Source organism: Lissotriton vulgaris, chromosome 5 (assembly GCF_964263255.1).
Source record: "Lissotriton vulgaris chromosome 5, aLisVul1.2, whole genome shotgun sequence".
Lineage (NCBI taxonomy): Eukaryota > Metazoa > Chordata > Amphibia > Caudata > Salamandridae > Lissotriton > Lissotriton vulgaris.
Genome location: NC_141693.1, coordinates 1,528,503,779 through 1,528,516,536, shown reverse-complemented (window position 1 = coordinate 1,528,516,536; position 12,758 = coordinate 1,528,503,779). Strand labels below are relative to the sequence as shown.

The 12,758-nt window shown below is 42.7% G+C and overlaps 1 protein-coding gene across 2 annotated transcripts in view; it reads left to right on the top strand.

Moving 5' to 3' along the window:
* The window catches only part of LOC147712934 (cytosolic phospholipase A2 gamma-like), a 646,694-nt gene that overhangs the window by 615,481 nt on the left and 18,455 nt on the right, over window positions 1–12,758 (top strand). For both annotated transcript variants that reach the window (XM_086920395.1, XM_086920396.1), the window contains one exon: window positions 4,488–4,653. In XM_086920395.1, the coding sequence (XP_086776521.1) occupies window positions 4,488–4,653 (166 nt within the window). The remainder of the gene's footprint in view (window positions 1–4,487; window positions 4,654–12,758) is intronic.

The window sequence follows — 12,758 nt, the reverse complement described above, 5'->3', positions numbered from 1 at the left end:
GGAGAGGATCCTTTCCAAAAGAACCCTGCCAACCACCTTCTGACCAGCATCAATCAGGCTGATTGGACGATAGTTGGGGGGGTCGCCCCTTGGCCCCTTCTTGTAGATAGGGATCACCTCAGCCCCCTTCCATGAACTCGGGACTGGAGACGCATGGAGAAGGGCGTTGATCAAAAGGGTGGAGAACTTGGCCCACTGCTTAGGGTTGGCACAAAACAGATCGCCAGGAATGCCATCCTGGCCTGGTGCCTTACCTTGAACAATTTTATTGATAGCTGACTCAACCTCTATCTGCCTTACGGGATCAATGGGGGTTGCGGTGTCGGACAGGGGTAGTGTACGATATACAGAGGGCTCACTGCTATCCGGTACCCCTGGCCCTTCATACAACCCCCTGAAATGTTCAAACCAGTTCCTGTCTGTAATATGTAATATGATTGGGTAATGGTTTGGAACCACCATTGTTTGCTCTTCTAACTAAAGCCCAAAACCGTTTGCCATTTTTTGACTGGCTAGCCAGCTTCAGCTCTTCCCAGTGGAAGTCATCCCAAGCCATCTTTGCCGCCGATAGTGCTCACCTGTACATGGCACGGGCTAAGCGAACCTCTGCTGCATCACAGGTTTTGATAGCACTTATCAATTTAGATTTGGCCCCTCTACATTCTTGGTTATACCACTTGGCTGTGGGTTTCCTACTCTTCAATTGACTTGACCCGCAAGAGTCAACAAAGAGAGCAGCCATTCTGTCAATTGTTTCCACATAGACCACATCAGCCTGGGCAAGGCCTAGATCGTTAATACAGATTGCAGAGAGTTTCTCCGTCTAAGCTCTTGCAATCTCCCCCAGGGCGCTGGTCTTTTGTTCATTAATGGCAAATTTTTGCCATTTAATGAATCTTTTGCAATTTGATGGTGCAATTTCTCTGGTCGCCAGTGTTAATCTATTAGTGGGCGTGGGCTTCCCCTCAGTTATGAGGTTCCGCAAACTAAGAGATAGGGGGTTATGGTCGCTATGGATAGATGGAATGACTATCATGTCTGACACATATCTCCACAGTCTCCTGTCGACCAAGATGTAGACTATTCTGCTGGGACAAGTGACCCTGTTATAGGTGCAAGCACCTTCAAAATCTGATGGCGTGCGCCCGTTCACAGCGACCAAGGCATGCTCCATTACCAAGGCATTTAATTGGATGACAACTGGTGTCCATTTTTTACTTGGCACAGTCGTCAATTGCGGAATTACCCATCTTGCGTCCTCATCTGAAAAACATACCGCGCCATCAACTGCCAGCGGTTCAAAAGTGCAATTAAAATCGACGGCAATGAAGGGCAAAAAGTCTGGGGGGCAGGATAATTGGTGATGGCTCTGGCACTCTTTAGACCTAATACCAGTGAACAGCATAAGTGGTATTTCAGGCTTACTATAGGAGTACAACATTTCCCATAGCTGAAGAAGACCTCCTATTCAATGTTGTACAGGGAGCTACATGAAACAGTTGGAGGTTCTTGCCCCACTCACTATCCCAGTAGGATATCCATTGGATGCCGGGCATCTAATGTATAAATAGCCCCTATACTCTCAACCAAGGGAGACATGGAATTCATAGCTCCTTCGTGTCAATACTATCTAAGAGTACTCTAAAAAAAGATGAAGGATGATTTCTTCACCTCAAATGAGTCGTCTTGTAGAGTACATCGAAGAAACTTTGTTGGTGAGCCTCTGGATGATGTGCAGTTTTCTTGGGTTATTCCGACTCTATTATATTTTGCAAATGGCCTACATACAGATTTGTGGGAGAAATGCTTGGAATATCGTTTAGTTGAGATTGCCATAGAAGTAAAAAAGGAATGGATTTTTACGGGTGACATGGAGAAAGCCATGGTGAAACTTGACATAAGGATAGAACTATATGGTCCCCAGAGGAGGAGCAATATGCTTTGAGTGCCCTGAGTCCAGGTAGATGCATTAGACAATGTATTTGAGACCAAGATATCTGGTGTAATGGAGGAATGGTTAGCTCTTCAGATAGATGTGTTGAACGAGGTAGTCAAAAAGGTTTACATATGTCAGACAGGAGAAACAAATGGTGGTTGCGGTTGTACAGTGATGATGGTGCTACCATGTCTGGAGGGAGAAATTGGATTCTGAGTGAGGACTTCCAGTTCATAGAGGTGGGAGTGGATGATAAGAGACTGTTGCTTTTCCATCCAGCACTCTGGCACAGAAGGGAGATGCTGGGGACCAAGCATGAGTTGGGAAAGAGGAGGCCCACTTCTTCTTTAGGATTCCCTGCAAAGGTAAAAGTGGAACACAAAGCAAAATGATATGTTTTCACATTCCTGAATGATTAGAGCACCGGAAATAGCTGAATAAATTATTGGCAGCATATTGGTTCTGGGGTCTCCCCAGGATGTGCGGTGTATGAACAACTCGATGGAGTGGGCCCATGGGTGGTCTTCAGGGGGGATGGATTAGACATTAATAAGAGGACTGTTGTGATTATACTCCTATCTTTTAGCCCCCCACATGTCTCTTTTGGGTCTTAGTGGTTACTCTTAGAGATTCGGTTAACAGGGTAAGTCTATCCAAAACTGTGATACTTTCAGATAATATTATCTAGGAGTTCGACTGCATGTCCAGATGAGCTGTAGGCGCTCTTGTTTGTAATTGTGTCCACCTAATAAATATTGTCAATCTTTAAAGTTAATTCTAGGATGGATATTTCTATATTACTGCAATACCCAGCTAAGAAGGTGGTCAGGGAAGGTAGTATATAATGACTGGTAAGTGTGAGCCAGATATGTCAGGCTGGATGCTGCTGAGAATGTGTGAGAATCAAGTGATTGAGACAGTAGTCAGTAAATGTGTGCCAATCAGGATGCATTATTTATTGTGTATACATGCAAGTTAAGCTTAGGTTGGATTCAGTGTGAGGAAGATGGTATGGATTGGGTGCTGCGGAGTTTGTGAGCTACAAGCATGGCAAGCAGTTTGAGCTAGCTGCTACCAGTGGCATTTAGTTTACAAATGAGTGATGGCGGTCCTTTGTGCAATAGTACTCACTGATTAGGTTAAACTCTGGGAAACATGCAACTCCTTGGCCAAGAAGAAGGAAGAGGGCTATGATGTTGATAGGGTGTGTGGCATCATTCTGGTTTGCGCCAGAGAAAGACTGGGTAAAATTAAATGTAGTAAGCTTGCAAAATGAATGGAAGTAGTAAATGTTCACATGCTCCTATGTTTCAAACATAATAAAATAATGTTAGAAAGAGAATGATGAGGATTGGCACAGGTAAAGTTAAGTGGATGAAAAATCAGCAATTGAATTAAGCAAAACAATTACTTTGGTTATCACTCTGAGTTCAGTTTGTCCCTGAACATATAGGGGCATATTTAAAAGACAATATCAGAGCGCAGATTTGCGCCAAATCTGGCAGCGCCATGCTCCGACTGCCAAAACAAAGGGATGCACCACATTCACAATAATACGGCACAGCCGTCTTTTTCGCTATTGCTGGTGCAAAAATTAGCTGCAGAGTGCCGAGGCAGGCACACTTGCACAGTAGTGCAAGGGTGCCTGCTGTGCAGGGAATGATTGTTTATGTGCAGGAAGGTGTGTTACTTCTGTGTGTTCTGCAGAATGCAGCACATATAACAGTATTACATCGTATTTAGTTAATGATTGTTTATGCAGGAACGGACAACTTGCTGCACGTAATCAACCAATAATGGCATTTTGCTCTTTCCATGTGTGCTCCAGAATGCTGCACACAAAGACAAAACAAGAACAAGGAGAAATAAATGTTTTTCTCATTGTTTCGTCATTCTAACACCACCTATTACATGGCATTAGTTTTTGGCACTGCCTCCGATTTACACATACTTGTAAATCTGGGGCAGCATGGAAAAGGAATGGGTGTTGCGGTGGAACGCTCACAGCACAACACATTGTATGCCCTTTCACCCAAAGTGATGCATGTAAAGGGGCCATATTTACAAGGTGGCGGTAAGCCTCAAAGGTTGCTTAATGCTGCTTTGTTAATATGAAGAAGGGTGATGTTCTGGTGGCGTTATCCCCTTGTAAATATAGCCAATCTACATGGGGGAAAATGTGCTTTGAGTGATATCCAAAGCCATTTTTATAGTGGGAAAGAAATATCATTTTGGTAAGCTGGAGCACAAAAGAAAAACCAGATGGGCTTGAGTGGTTAATGAGGCAGACGGAGAAGGACTAAGTTGTAGCTATACTCTGTGTAGGTGAAGCAGAAATGTTCTTGCAATAAAGAGCCCATCATTAATTTTAGCAATCCCTTAACTTGAGAAATACACGTTTTTCCTCTGCCTCTTTAGAATTGGTGATATTATATATTATGGTTGCTTAATCATAAGCGATAATTAACAACTATGACCACACCTATATATATGTCTCACTATCTCACTGAAATTGCTTGGAATGTCTACATATTTAATTTTGTCATTTTAGACCCTCAAACGAACTGCTCACTACTGCAAAGCCAACAATATTCCGTTCCCAGATATCAAGGTGGATAAGAATGAAGAAAAGGAACCCTCTGGATGCTACGTCTTCAAAGGTCCCAATGGCCCTACAGTGTTACACATCCCACTTTTCAACACAGGGAACTGTGCAGGTCAGCAGTTATTAATGCATGACAACTTTTGTTTGCATTCTGAGTGTATACCTTTCTGTTTTATTCAGTGCCACGTGAAATGTTTTAGTTGTAAAGAGTGGTATGAAAACAAAATAGAGGTGGAGTCACTCTTATTTACGCTACCATTATTAATTGCACAGTATATTCCACCTTATTCTGCTTGTTATTTGAATGTGTATTTTGACTTTTAGATTGAGTACAAACAAATCGGAGCTTCAATTTTCAAAACCCGGGGGCATATTATCAAGACAGGCGATAAAATTATCGCTGTTTTCTGCCGCTAAAACTGCAATAATGAGCTTGATAATATGCTCTATGGAATTCGAATTGAAGCCCATGTTAGATGTCCTTCACATTTACCATGGGCTTCAATTGGAATTCATAGAGCATATTATCAAGCCCATTATCTCCGTTTTAGCTGTAGTTTTCTGCCGGCCAAACGGCGATAATTTTTTTCGCCTGCCTTGATAATATGCCCCCAAATTCGTTGATCTTTCTTAGTACCTAAAATCCATAGAATGGTTCTAACTTGTGATGGATCCAATAACCGACCTGTAGCAAAGCTGATAAAAAGTATAGATGCATTTCAGTTCTGCCAAGGTGTTTATCTACACATGCCATATGACATAATTCATTTACCATTGAAAACAATTATTAAAAATATCTATATCCAAATGCAACATCCGATCTAATTGGACATCTAGGTCTTTACTTGTGTCTTTATTGTGTATTTGTTTTTATAAAAAAAAGGAATAATAACTCCCCTCAGCGGTTTGACTACATTAGGAAAAGATGGGCGGTAGAAGGGTACACTTCAGAACTTGGGTTTGCAGATCCATTTAGACTTTCAGAAAATGTAGAGTATACCGTTGCCACCCACCATCAAGTATTCGCCAAAAGATGACAAAGTGAGCGTCGAATCTAACAATGAAGAAAAAAAGGTTGGTCTTAGTTCTGCTGAATATGTAGTGCTAACTATGCCTGCTCTAAAGATTCGTGCAATCTTTCTGGTTATCGTTATGGCATTTAGGTCAAAACCTAAACCGAATTTAGAAAAAGCAGAACAAAAGCATTTTTAAAAACTTAAATCCATACCATCTTCACTGTCAATAAAATCCCTAATTAGACGTCTGTATATAAACTAAAATATGTTTGGAGAAAACATAACATTTAAAGGTATTAGTTTAAGGTAATTTTAACAAAATGTGTAGTTATTCTTCAGTCTTTAGGGCCATATTATAAAGAAAGGGAGATACATTATCGCTGCTTTTATCAACAGGAAACTGCCGCTAAAGCAGCGATAATGGGCTTGATAATATGTCCTTGTGAATTCCCATAGAAGCCAAGGTTCTGGTGTTATCCTGGGCTTCTATGGGAATTCACAAGGGCATATTATCAAGCCCATTATCGCCTCTTTAGCAGCAGTTTCCTGCCAATAAAAGCGGCGATAATCTATCGCCCTTTCTTGATAATATAGCCCTTAGTCTCTTAGTAACTGTCTTAAAAAAGTGTACTAAACATGTCACTGACCAATTCCCATGAAATTGTATTGCCTCGAACATCACCCTGATTTTATAATCTCTAAAATAATTTCTTAAAATCGAGTCCTGTGTTCTGTCTTGACAGAGACTGCATAATTTACATGTGGAACTTGAATCGCAATGGTAACAACTTTTGTGTAGTTTATACTTTTGAGTAAGTTTGATAAATGTTTTCTTATTCGCAAAATCTAAATACAAGTTACAACCAAAAACAAACCAGGAATGAGTTCAGCACAACACATTGACCAGCCACTGGTACTGCAACACCCTCCCTTAATAAATAATGTCAGTATGGAATTGAATAACCCCCGTCTGAAATAGTGTTAAATTAAATTGCCTTTTGTAAAACAATAAAAGAATAAATAAATACATTTAAAGTCCAATAAATAAAAAATACAAAATAGAACATATTTATTAATTTAACTGTCAAATATTTCAAAACCCTATTTTAAATTTAACAAACATAAACACCTACAAATGTGCTAATAATTTTTGCAGACCAATAAACTCTTGCTCCTTCAGAACCAAATTGTCAAAATACACAGCATGGGCAACTACACCTCAAGTATTCAAGACTGGCAATACAGAGATTGAAGAGATGCAGGCCAAAACATCCCTTCTTCCAATCAGTGTTATACTATTCAGCTTTTGACACTTACATTACAACTTAACATAATTATGTATGTGGCATATCTGTATGAGAACGAGAAATCAATAATTAATCCTCAAAATGCCAGCTTTTGTCACAGTGGTTTGTATTCATTCAATCAATCGGTATTTGTAAAGAACAGCTTATTACCCCTGAGGGTATCTAGGTGCTGGGCTGCATGGCTTAGTTGTAAAGCCAGGTCACTTCCCAATCTGTCAGTGAGGGTGATGTTCGTAGATGGAGGGGGACCCTCACACCATCACCTCATCAAATCCTGAAAGAAGAAATCTATCCAAGGCAAAATCCTCACCAATGCCCACAATACCAAAGAACTCTTCTACATCATCAAGGAATTTGCCAAACCCTGCAGCAAAACAACATACGTCCCACCCTCCCAAGACCTCTGCCACAGACTCGGCACCTTCTTCCATTTAAATATCAAGATGATCCATTACAACTTTAAAAACCGCAACCTCCACATTGCTCCTGCTACCCCTCCAAGCAACGCCACCCAACAAACCCTGCTCAATTGGACCCCGCTCATGACAGAAGAGACCTTGAGGACCATGAAAAATATCCTCTCCCAGGCATCCTCAGCCCCCTGCTCACCCCACATCTGCCACAGAGCCACCGAACTACATCAGACGATCAACTGCTCCCTCTAGACCGCCTCCTTCCCCAGTAACTTGAAACACTCCAAGGTCAACCCCCTCGTGAAGAACTTTACCCCCCCCCCCTTCCCCCGCCGACCCAACAGACCTGGAAAACTTCAAGCCTATCTCCTTGCATCCATTTGCAGCCAAAGTCATCGAAAAGGGCGTCAACCCCCAGCTAGCAAACTTAATTGCTGCTAACAATGTCCTGGACTTCACTCAATCTGGATTCCACAGCACCAAGACAGGCCTACTAACCGCCACCAACAACATCCGCTCCCTTCTCGACTTGGGCAAAATGGCAGCCCTCATCCTCCTGGATTTCTTCGCTGCTTTTAACATAGCCTCACATAGCACCCTAGCCACAAGACCCCACAACGCCAGCATCCGCAACAAGGCCCTCTACTGGTATGCTCATTCCTCACTGGCAGAACCCAGTGAGTTAGGCTCCCGCCGTACCGCTCGGAACAGACCGAGACCAACCGTGGAGTGGCCCAGGGCTCCTCACACAGCTCCACCCTCTTCAACATTTACATGTCCCACCTTGCAACCATTGTCAGGATCCAAAGGTCCAACATCATCACTTACACCAACAATACACAGCTTATACTCTCACTCACCAATGAACCCAACATCATCAAACACAACTTTCAAGAAGGGTTGAAAGCCGTCGCCACCTGGATGAAGGACAACTACCTGAAACTCAACTCAGAGGAAACAGAAGTCCTTATCCTTGGCTCCAGCCCCTCTGCATGGGACGACTCCTGGTGGCCCAATGCCCTAGGAAATCCCCCCACCCTAACGGACCATGCACAAAACCTCAGCATCATACAGGACTCATCACTCACAATGAACAGCCAAATCTACCTGCTTCAACACCCTCTGAATGCTTCAAAAGACTTTCAGATGGATCCCATCCGAATCCAGAAAACCTTCATACACACCCTCATCAGTAGCAGACTAGACTATGGCAAACTCCAGACCGTGCAGAAGGCCGCAGCCAGACTGATCCTTGACATCCCTCATCTCAGCCATATCACCCAACTCCTCTGCGGTCTACACTGGCTCCCACTTGAAAGAAGAATTACCTTCAATCTCCTCACCCACGCATACTAGACCCTGCACAACTTCAGACCAACATACCTGAATAACCGCTTCTCATTCCACGCAGCCAAAAGACACCTACGATCAGCTGTCCTCTCTCTAGCCACGTCCCAAGCATCTACAGGACCAGAATTGGAGGAAGTTCCTCCTACATCACAGCCGAAGCTTGGAACAATCTCCCACTGCACCACCAGCAAGTCCCCACACAGTCCCAGTTCAGGAAGAACCTTCAGAACTGGCAGTTTGGATGAACCCAGCATTCAATTGAGCCACCCCCTCAGCTCCTTGAGACCCTCAGAGTTGAGCAGTTGTGCTTTACTAACCCAGATTGATTGATTGATTGATTGATTTAGGGCAAGGGCGTTCAAGGACTTGGGGTGAAGTGGCAGAAGGAGAAGCCTCTGCTGTGGCTACAGTTGATGTGTGGTGTCTGAGTGAGGGAAGCAGAGCATAGGTTTTGGCATGGTTGGTGGAAGTTGAAGGGGTGGTTCTTGTATGCTGGTCCTTGGTCATGAAGTGCTCTGTAGGCATGTTACTTGAATTGGCACCACTTATGGGCTGGGAGCCAGTGGGGGCTCCTTACATGCTGGGTGGTATAGGTATGTCTGGGCAGTCTGAGAATCAGCCTGGTTGCTGAATTCTGTACCTTCTGGAGTCTTCTCATGAGTTTCGTGGAGGTCCCTGTGTATTGACCTAGTGAAATGATGTTGTACAGTCTACTAATAACAATACATCTTAATTTCCAAAATTCTCAAGGCATTTTCAGACATATTTATTGACACCATAATTGTATCCATCATGCACACCCTCACACCCTCTATTGCCTACATAATGAATGGGGAGTGAAGTATTGTTTTATCAACCTCATTAAATGTTCAAATTTAAAGGGAGCATAGTTTCCCCTCGCCGTGTAGGAGCACATAGAAACACAAGATGGCAGGGTAGACCATGGATTTTTGTTTTATAATATGCCCCTTGTAACTCTTCTGACAAAAATCTGGGTGCAACATCTGTAAATATTGGCATCCGGATAATATCCCTGGTAGACTAGGGTTAATGTTTCCTAATGTACTCTGCTAGGCCTGTGGGCTCTCGTGATCACATGTCCAATAATGTTGACTTTTGGCACAGGCTAGTTTTGTATTTTCATTGGAGGCATTTATCAGTCCCAGACACCTGTCCTAATGTGTGTTTTCCATTACTCTTACAGTATGGGCCAATGTGTTACTGCTGCCACTTTACTGGTGCTTTAACCCACCAGGGATCAGGATTCTCTCACTGTTTACTCTTTTTTAATTGATTATTTGTTCATACTCCCTCCTTACATCAGGTACTCTATTCACTCATAAACCTATACAGTTAAATAGCTCAAAGGACCTTGCCACTGAATCTTACAGTACATGTAAAGAACAGGAACAATATTCAATAACGACCTTGAGTCTCTAATTGGAAAATTATCCCAGAATATCACTGTTGTATTAAATAAGCTGTTGCATCAAAGAAGTTATGATATCTAAATACAATAACTTAAACTTTAAACAAGTGGTTTAGTTGCAAACTACTCCAGTGCTGTAATCTGGAATGCCAAGGATGTACATTTCATTCTAAAGCTTTTTGGTGAGAGGAGAGGCTACCAAAAAGCCTCATGGAAAGCTATAAAGAATATATAACAAAAGCTCTGATTATTACCTGAATACATATTACATTTTCAATATCTAACAGTAAATGTCTAGTTCTGAAGCACTTAAGAAGCACTCCATCTGCAACCCTCAACATGCTGAGGACATGCTACTTTTTTAAAATAAAATAATGGCATAAACGTAATAAACGGTTTGTGAATCCTTTATTGATAACCCCAATAATAAATTACCCATATGCAATCGTGATATACTTCTCTCTGAATCCTGGCATGGTCACTGGATGAAAAGGGGACTCAATCATTGCTCCACTCCTAAGAAATCAATGGCACACCCTCTTGTACAGGCCTACCATTGACTTATTTCTATTTCCTTATTAAAAGGAACACATTCTTGAGAGCAATGGCATAATAGTTGAATAGATATTAAAAACAAAATCATGTACTTAAGCTCAAATTCGAACACTCAAGAAGTTGGAAACATCCTTTGTTGATATCAGAGTAGCACTCCTCAGCTTGCTTGAAGAAGGCCACAAACTGATCCAAGCCTAAAAATGCTGCAAATCTGATACATTATCACACAGACTGAAACCCTGGTTCAGTACATCTGAAAGTGCATTCTTGTATTGGAACAGCAGAAGCCTATATCAGATCTATTTCCTATTATATACCAACAAAGCACAATATACATCGGTATAGAAAAGACTCTGGTAACCAATGTAACAGTTTCAATTACACAGACCAAATTAAACATGGGCAAGAGAAATTCTCTTCTAAGCATACCAGAAAAGAAATCATAACTTCACAACATCTGGGCATTACCTATCTACCTTTCAATGGAACATCCAGAATTTAGACCAGTCCCATCAGATCTCAGAAAGTTAAGAACCTGGGAGTCATATTCAACTCTAGCCTCTCATTCAGCCATCAAATCAATGCTTTTGTTGAGGGTGTCAACATGTAACTCTCTGTGCCAAGCTCCAGGACCTGAATAGAGGAGGACCCCAGAGGCTTAGTTAGTGAGATCTGCAGCGGCCCATGCGGGTGGGTACCTGGTCGGTGGGGACAGTTTTGGTGCTCCTGTGCCTGGGGGCAAGGCAGCAGTCTTGCTCGGAGTCTTGGCTGCCCCTGGCACATGCTAACGAGAGTGCTTGGTATCTGGCTCTTTAGGACGCGTTGTGGGCAGCTGCAGTGGAGGCCCCTGGGTGAGTTGTGGTAGCTGCACTCTTGGAGGTATCCCTGTTTTTTCCTCCCCTTGAGGCGGAGGAGGTCCACCGGAACCATATTTTTGGGTGGAGGTGCACAAGATGTACGGATGGTCAAGACGAAGCCCCCAATATAACCCTCCCTGGTGGTGTCCCCCATGGGGGTCGGGTTTCCTGTACCATTGGAGTCTAGAAACCAGGGACTGAAGTTCCATATGGAGGCAATTTTGGCTGCTATAAAAGGCACACAATCAGCCCTGGAACTCAAGATAGAATCTGTGGGCCAGGATGTGGGTCTCCTTTGGGCTGATCACAAGAAATTGGCCAAAAGGTTGTTAGAGACGGAATCTGCAGTCTCCCTGCAGACACTCATCTTAATACCCTTGTGGCACACAGCAATACTCTCATACTCAAACATGAGCAAGAAATGGCAGCCTTGAAGGGGAGGAATGTATGACTTTACAATGCATGCCTTTACAATGCATGCCTTTACAAAGCATGCTTTTACAACGCAGTTTTTACATCGAAACATCCTTTAGAACGCATCCTTTTACATTTCTTGCAATTACATTGCATTTTTAGAAACAACCTTTACAACGCATGCCCTTACATCGCATTATACCATTACAACGCATACCTTAACATCGCATTTAAGGAAAGTGTTTGATAGTGTAGGGGTAAAAATTACTATTCTAACTCCAGTGAGTGCAACAGTAGGGTAAGTGTCGGATAGTGTTAGGGTACTATGCGTTGTAATGACTTGCGATGTAGGGACATGCGATGTAATGACTGCATTGTAATGACATGGGATGTAAAGGATGTTGCGATGTAATGACTGCGTTGTAAAGGTAGTCAGAAGTTGTGACTGCATTGTAAAGGTTGTTTCCCAAGGGGAAGCTCGATAATGTGGGGGATACGGATGATGCAAGAGTATCTGGGTGGATGGAGTCCCAGAAAGGGTGGAAGGCTTATTCATTGATGAGTTTCTCAAGGAGTGATTGCCTGCTCTAATCCTGAGGAGTAAAATCTCAAAATAGTTCACAGTTTAGCACACCTACAGAGTCCCAGGACACCAGCTATGTCTGGAAAAACAAGAATGCGTGATTGTCGCCAGACTGCTGAAAGACTGGGGCAGCATACTACAGGGGCATGGGAAAGTGTTCTATGATTATTGGAGGGCGTGAGGGTGAATATTTATCCTGATTATTTTAACATGATCAGCACTCACTATCTGTTCCTTCACTAAAAAGTTTGTACATTCCGAAGACCTTAAATCAAATAATGCACGGACAGCAG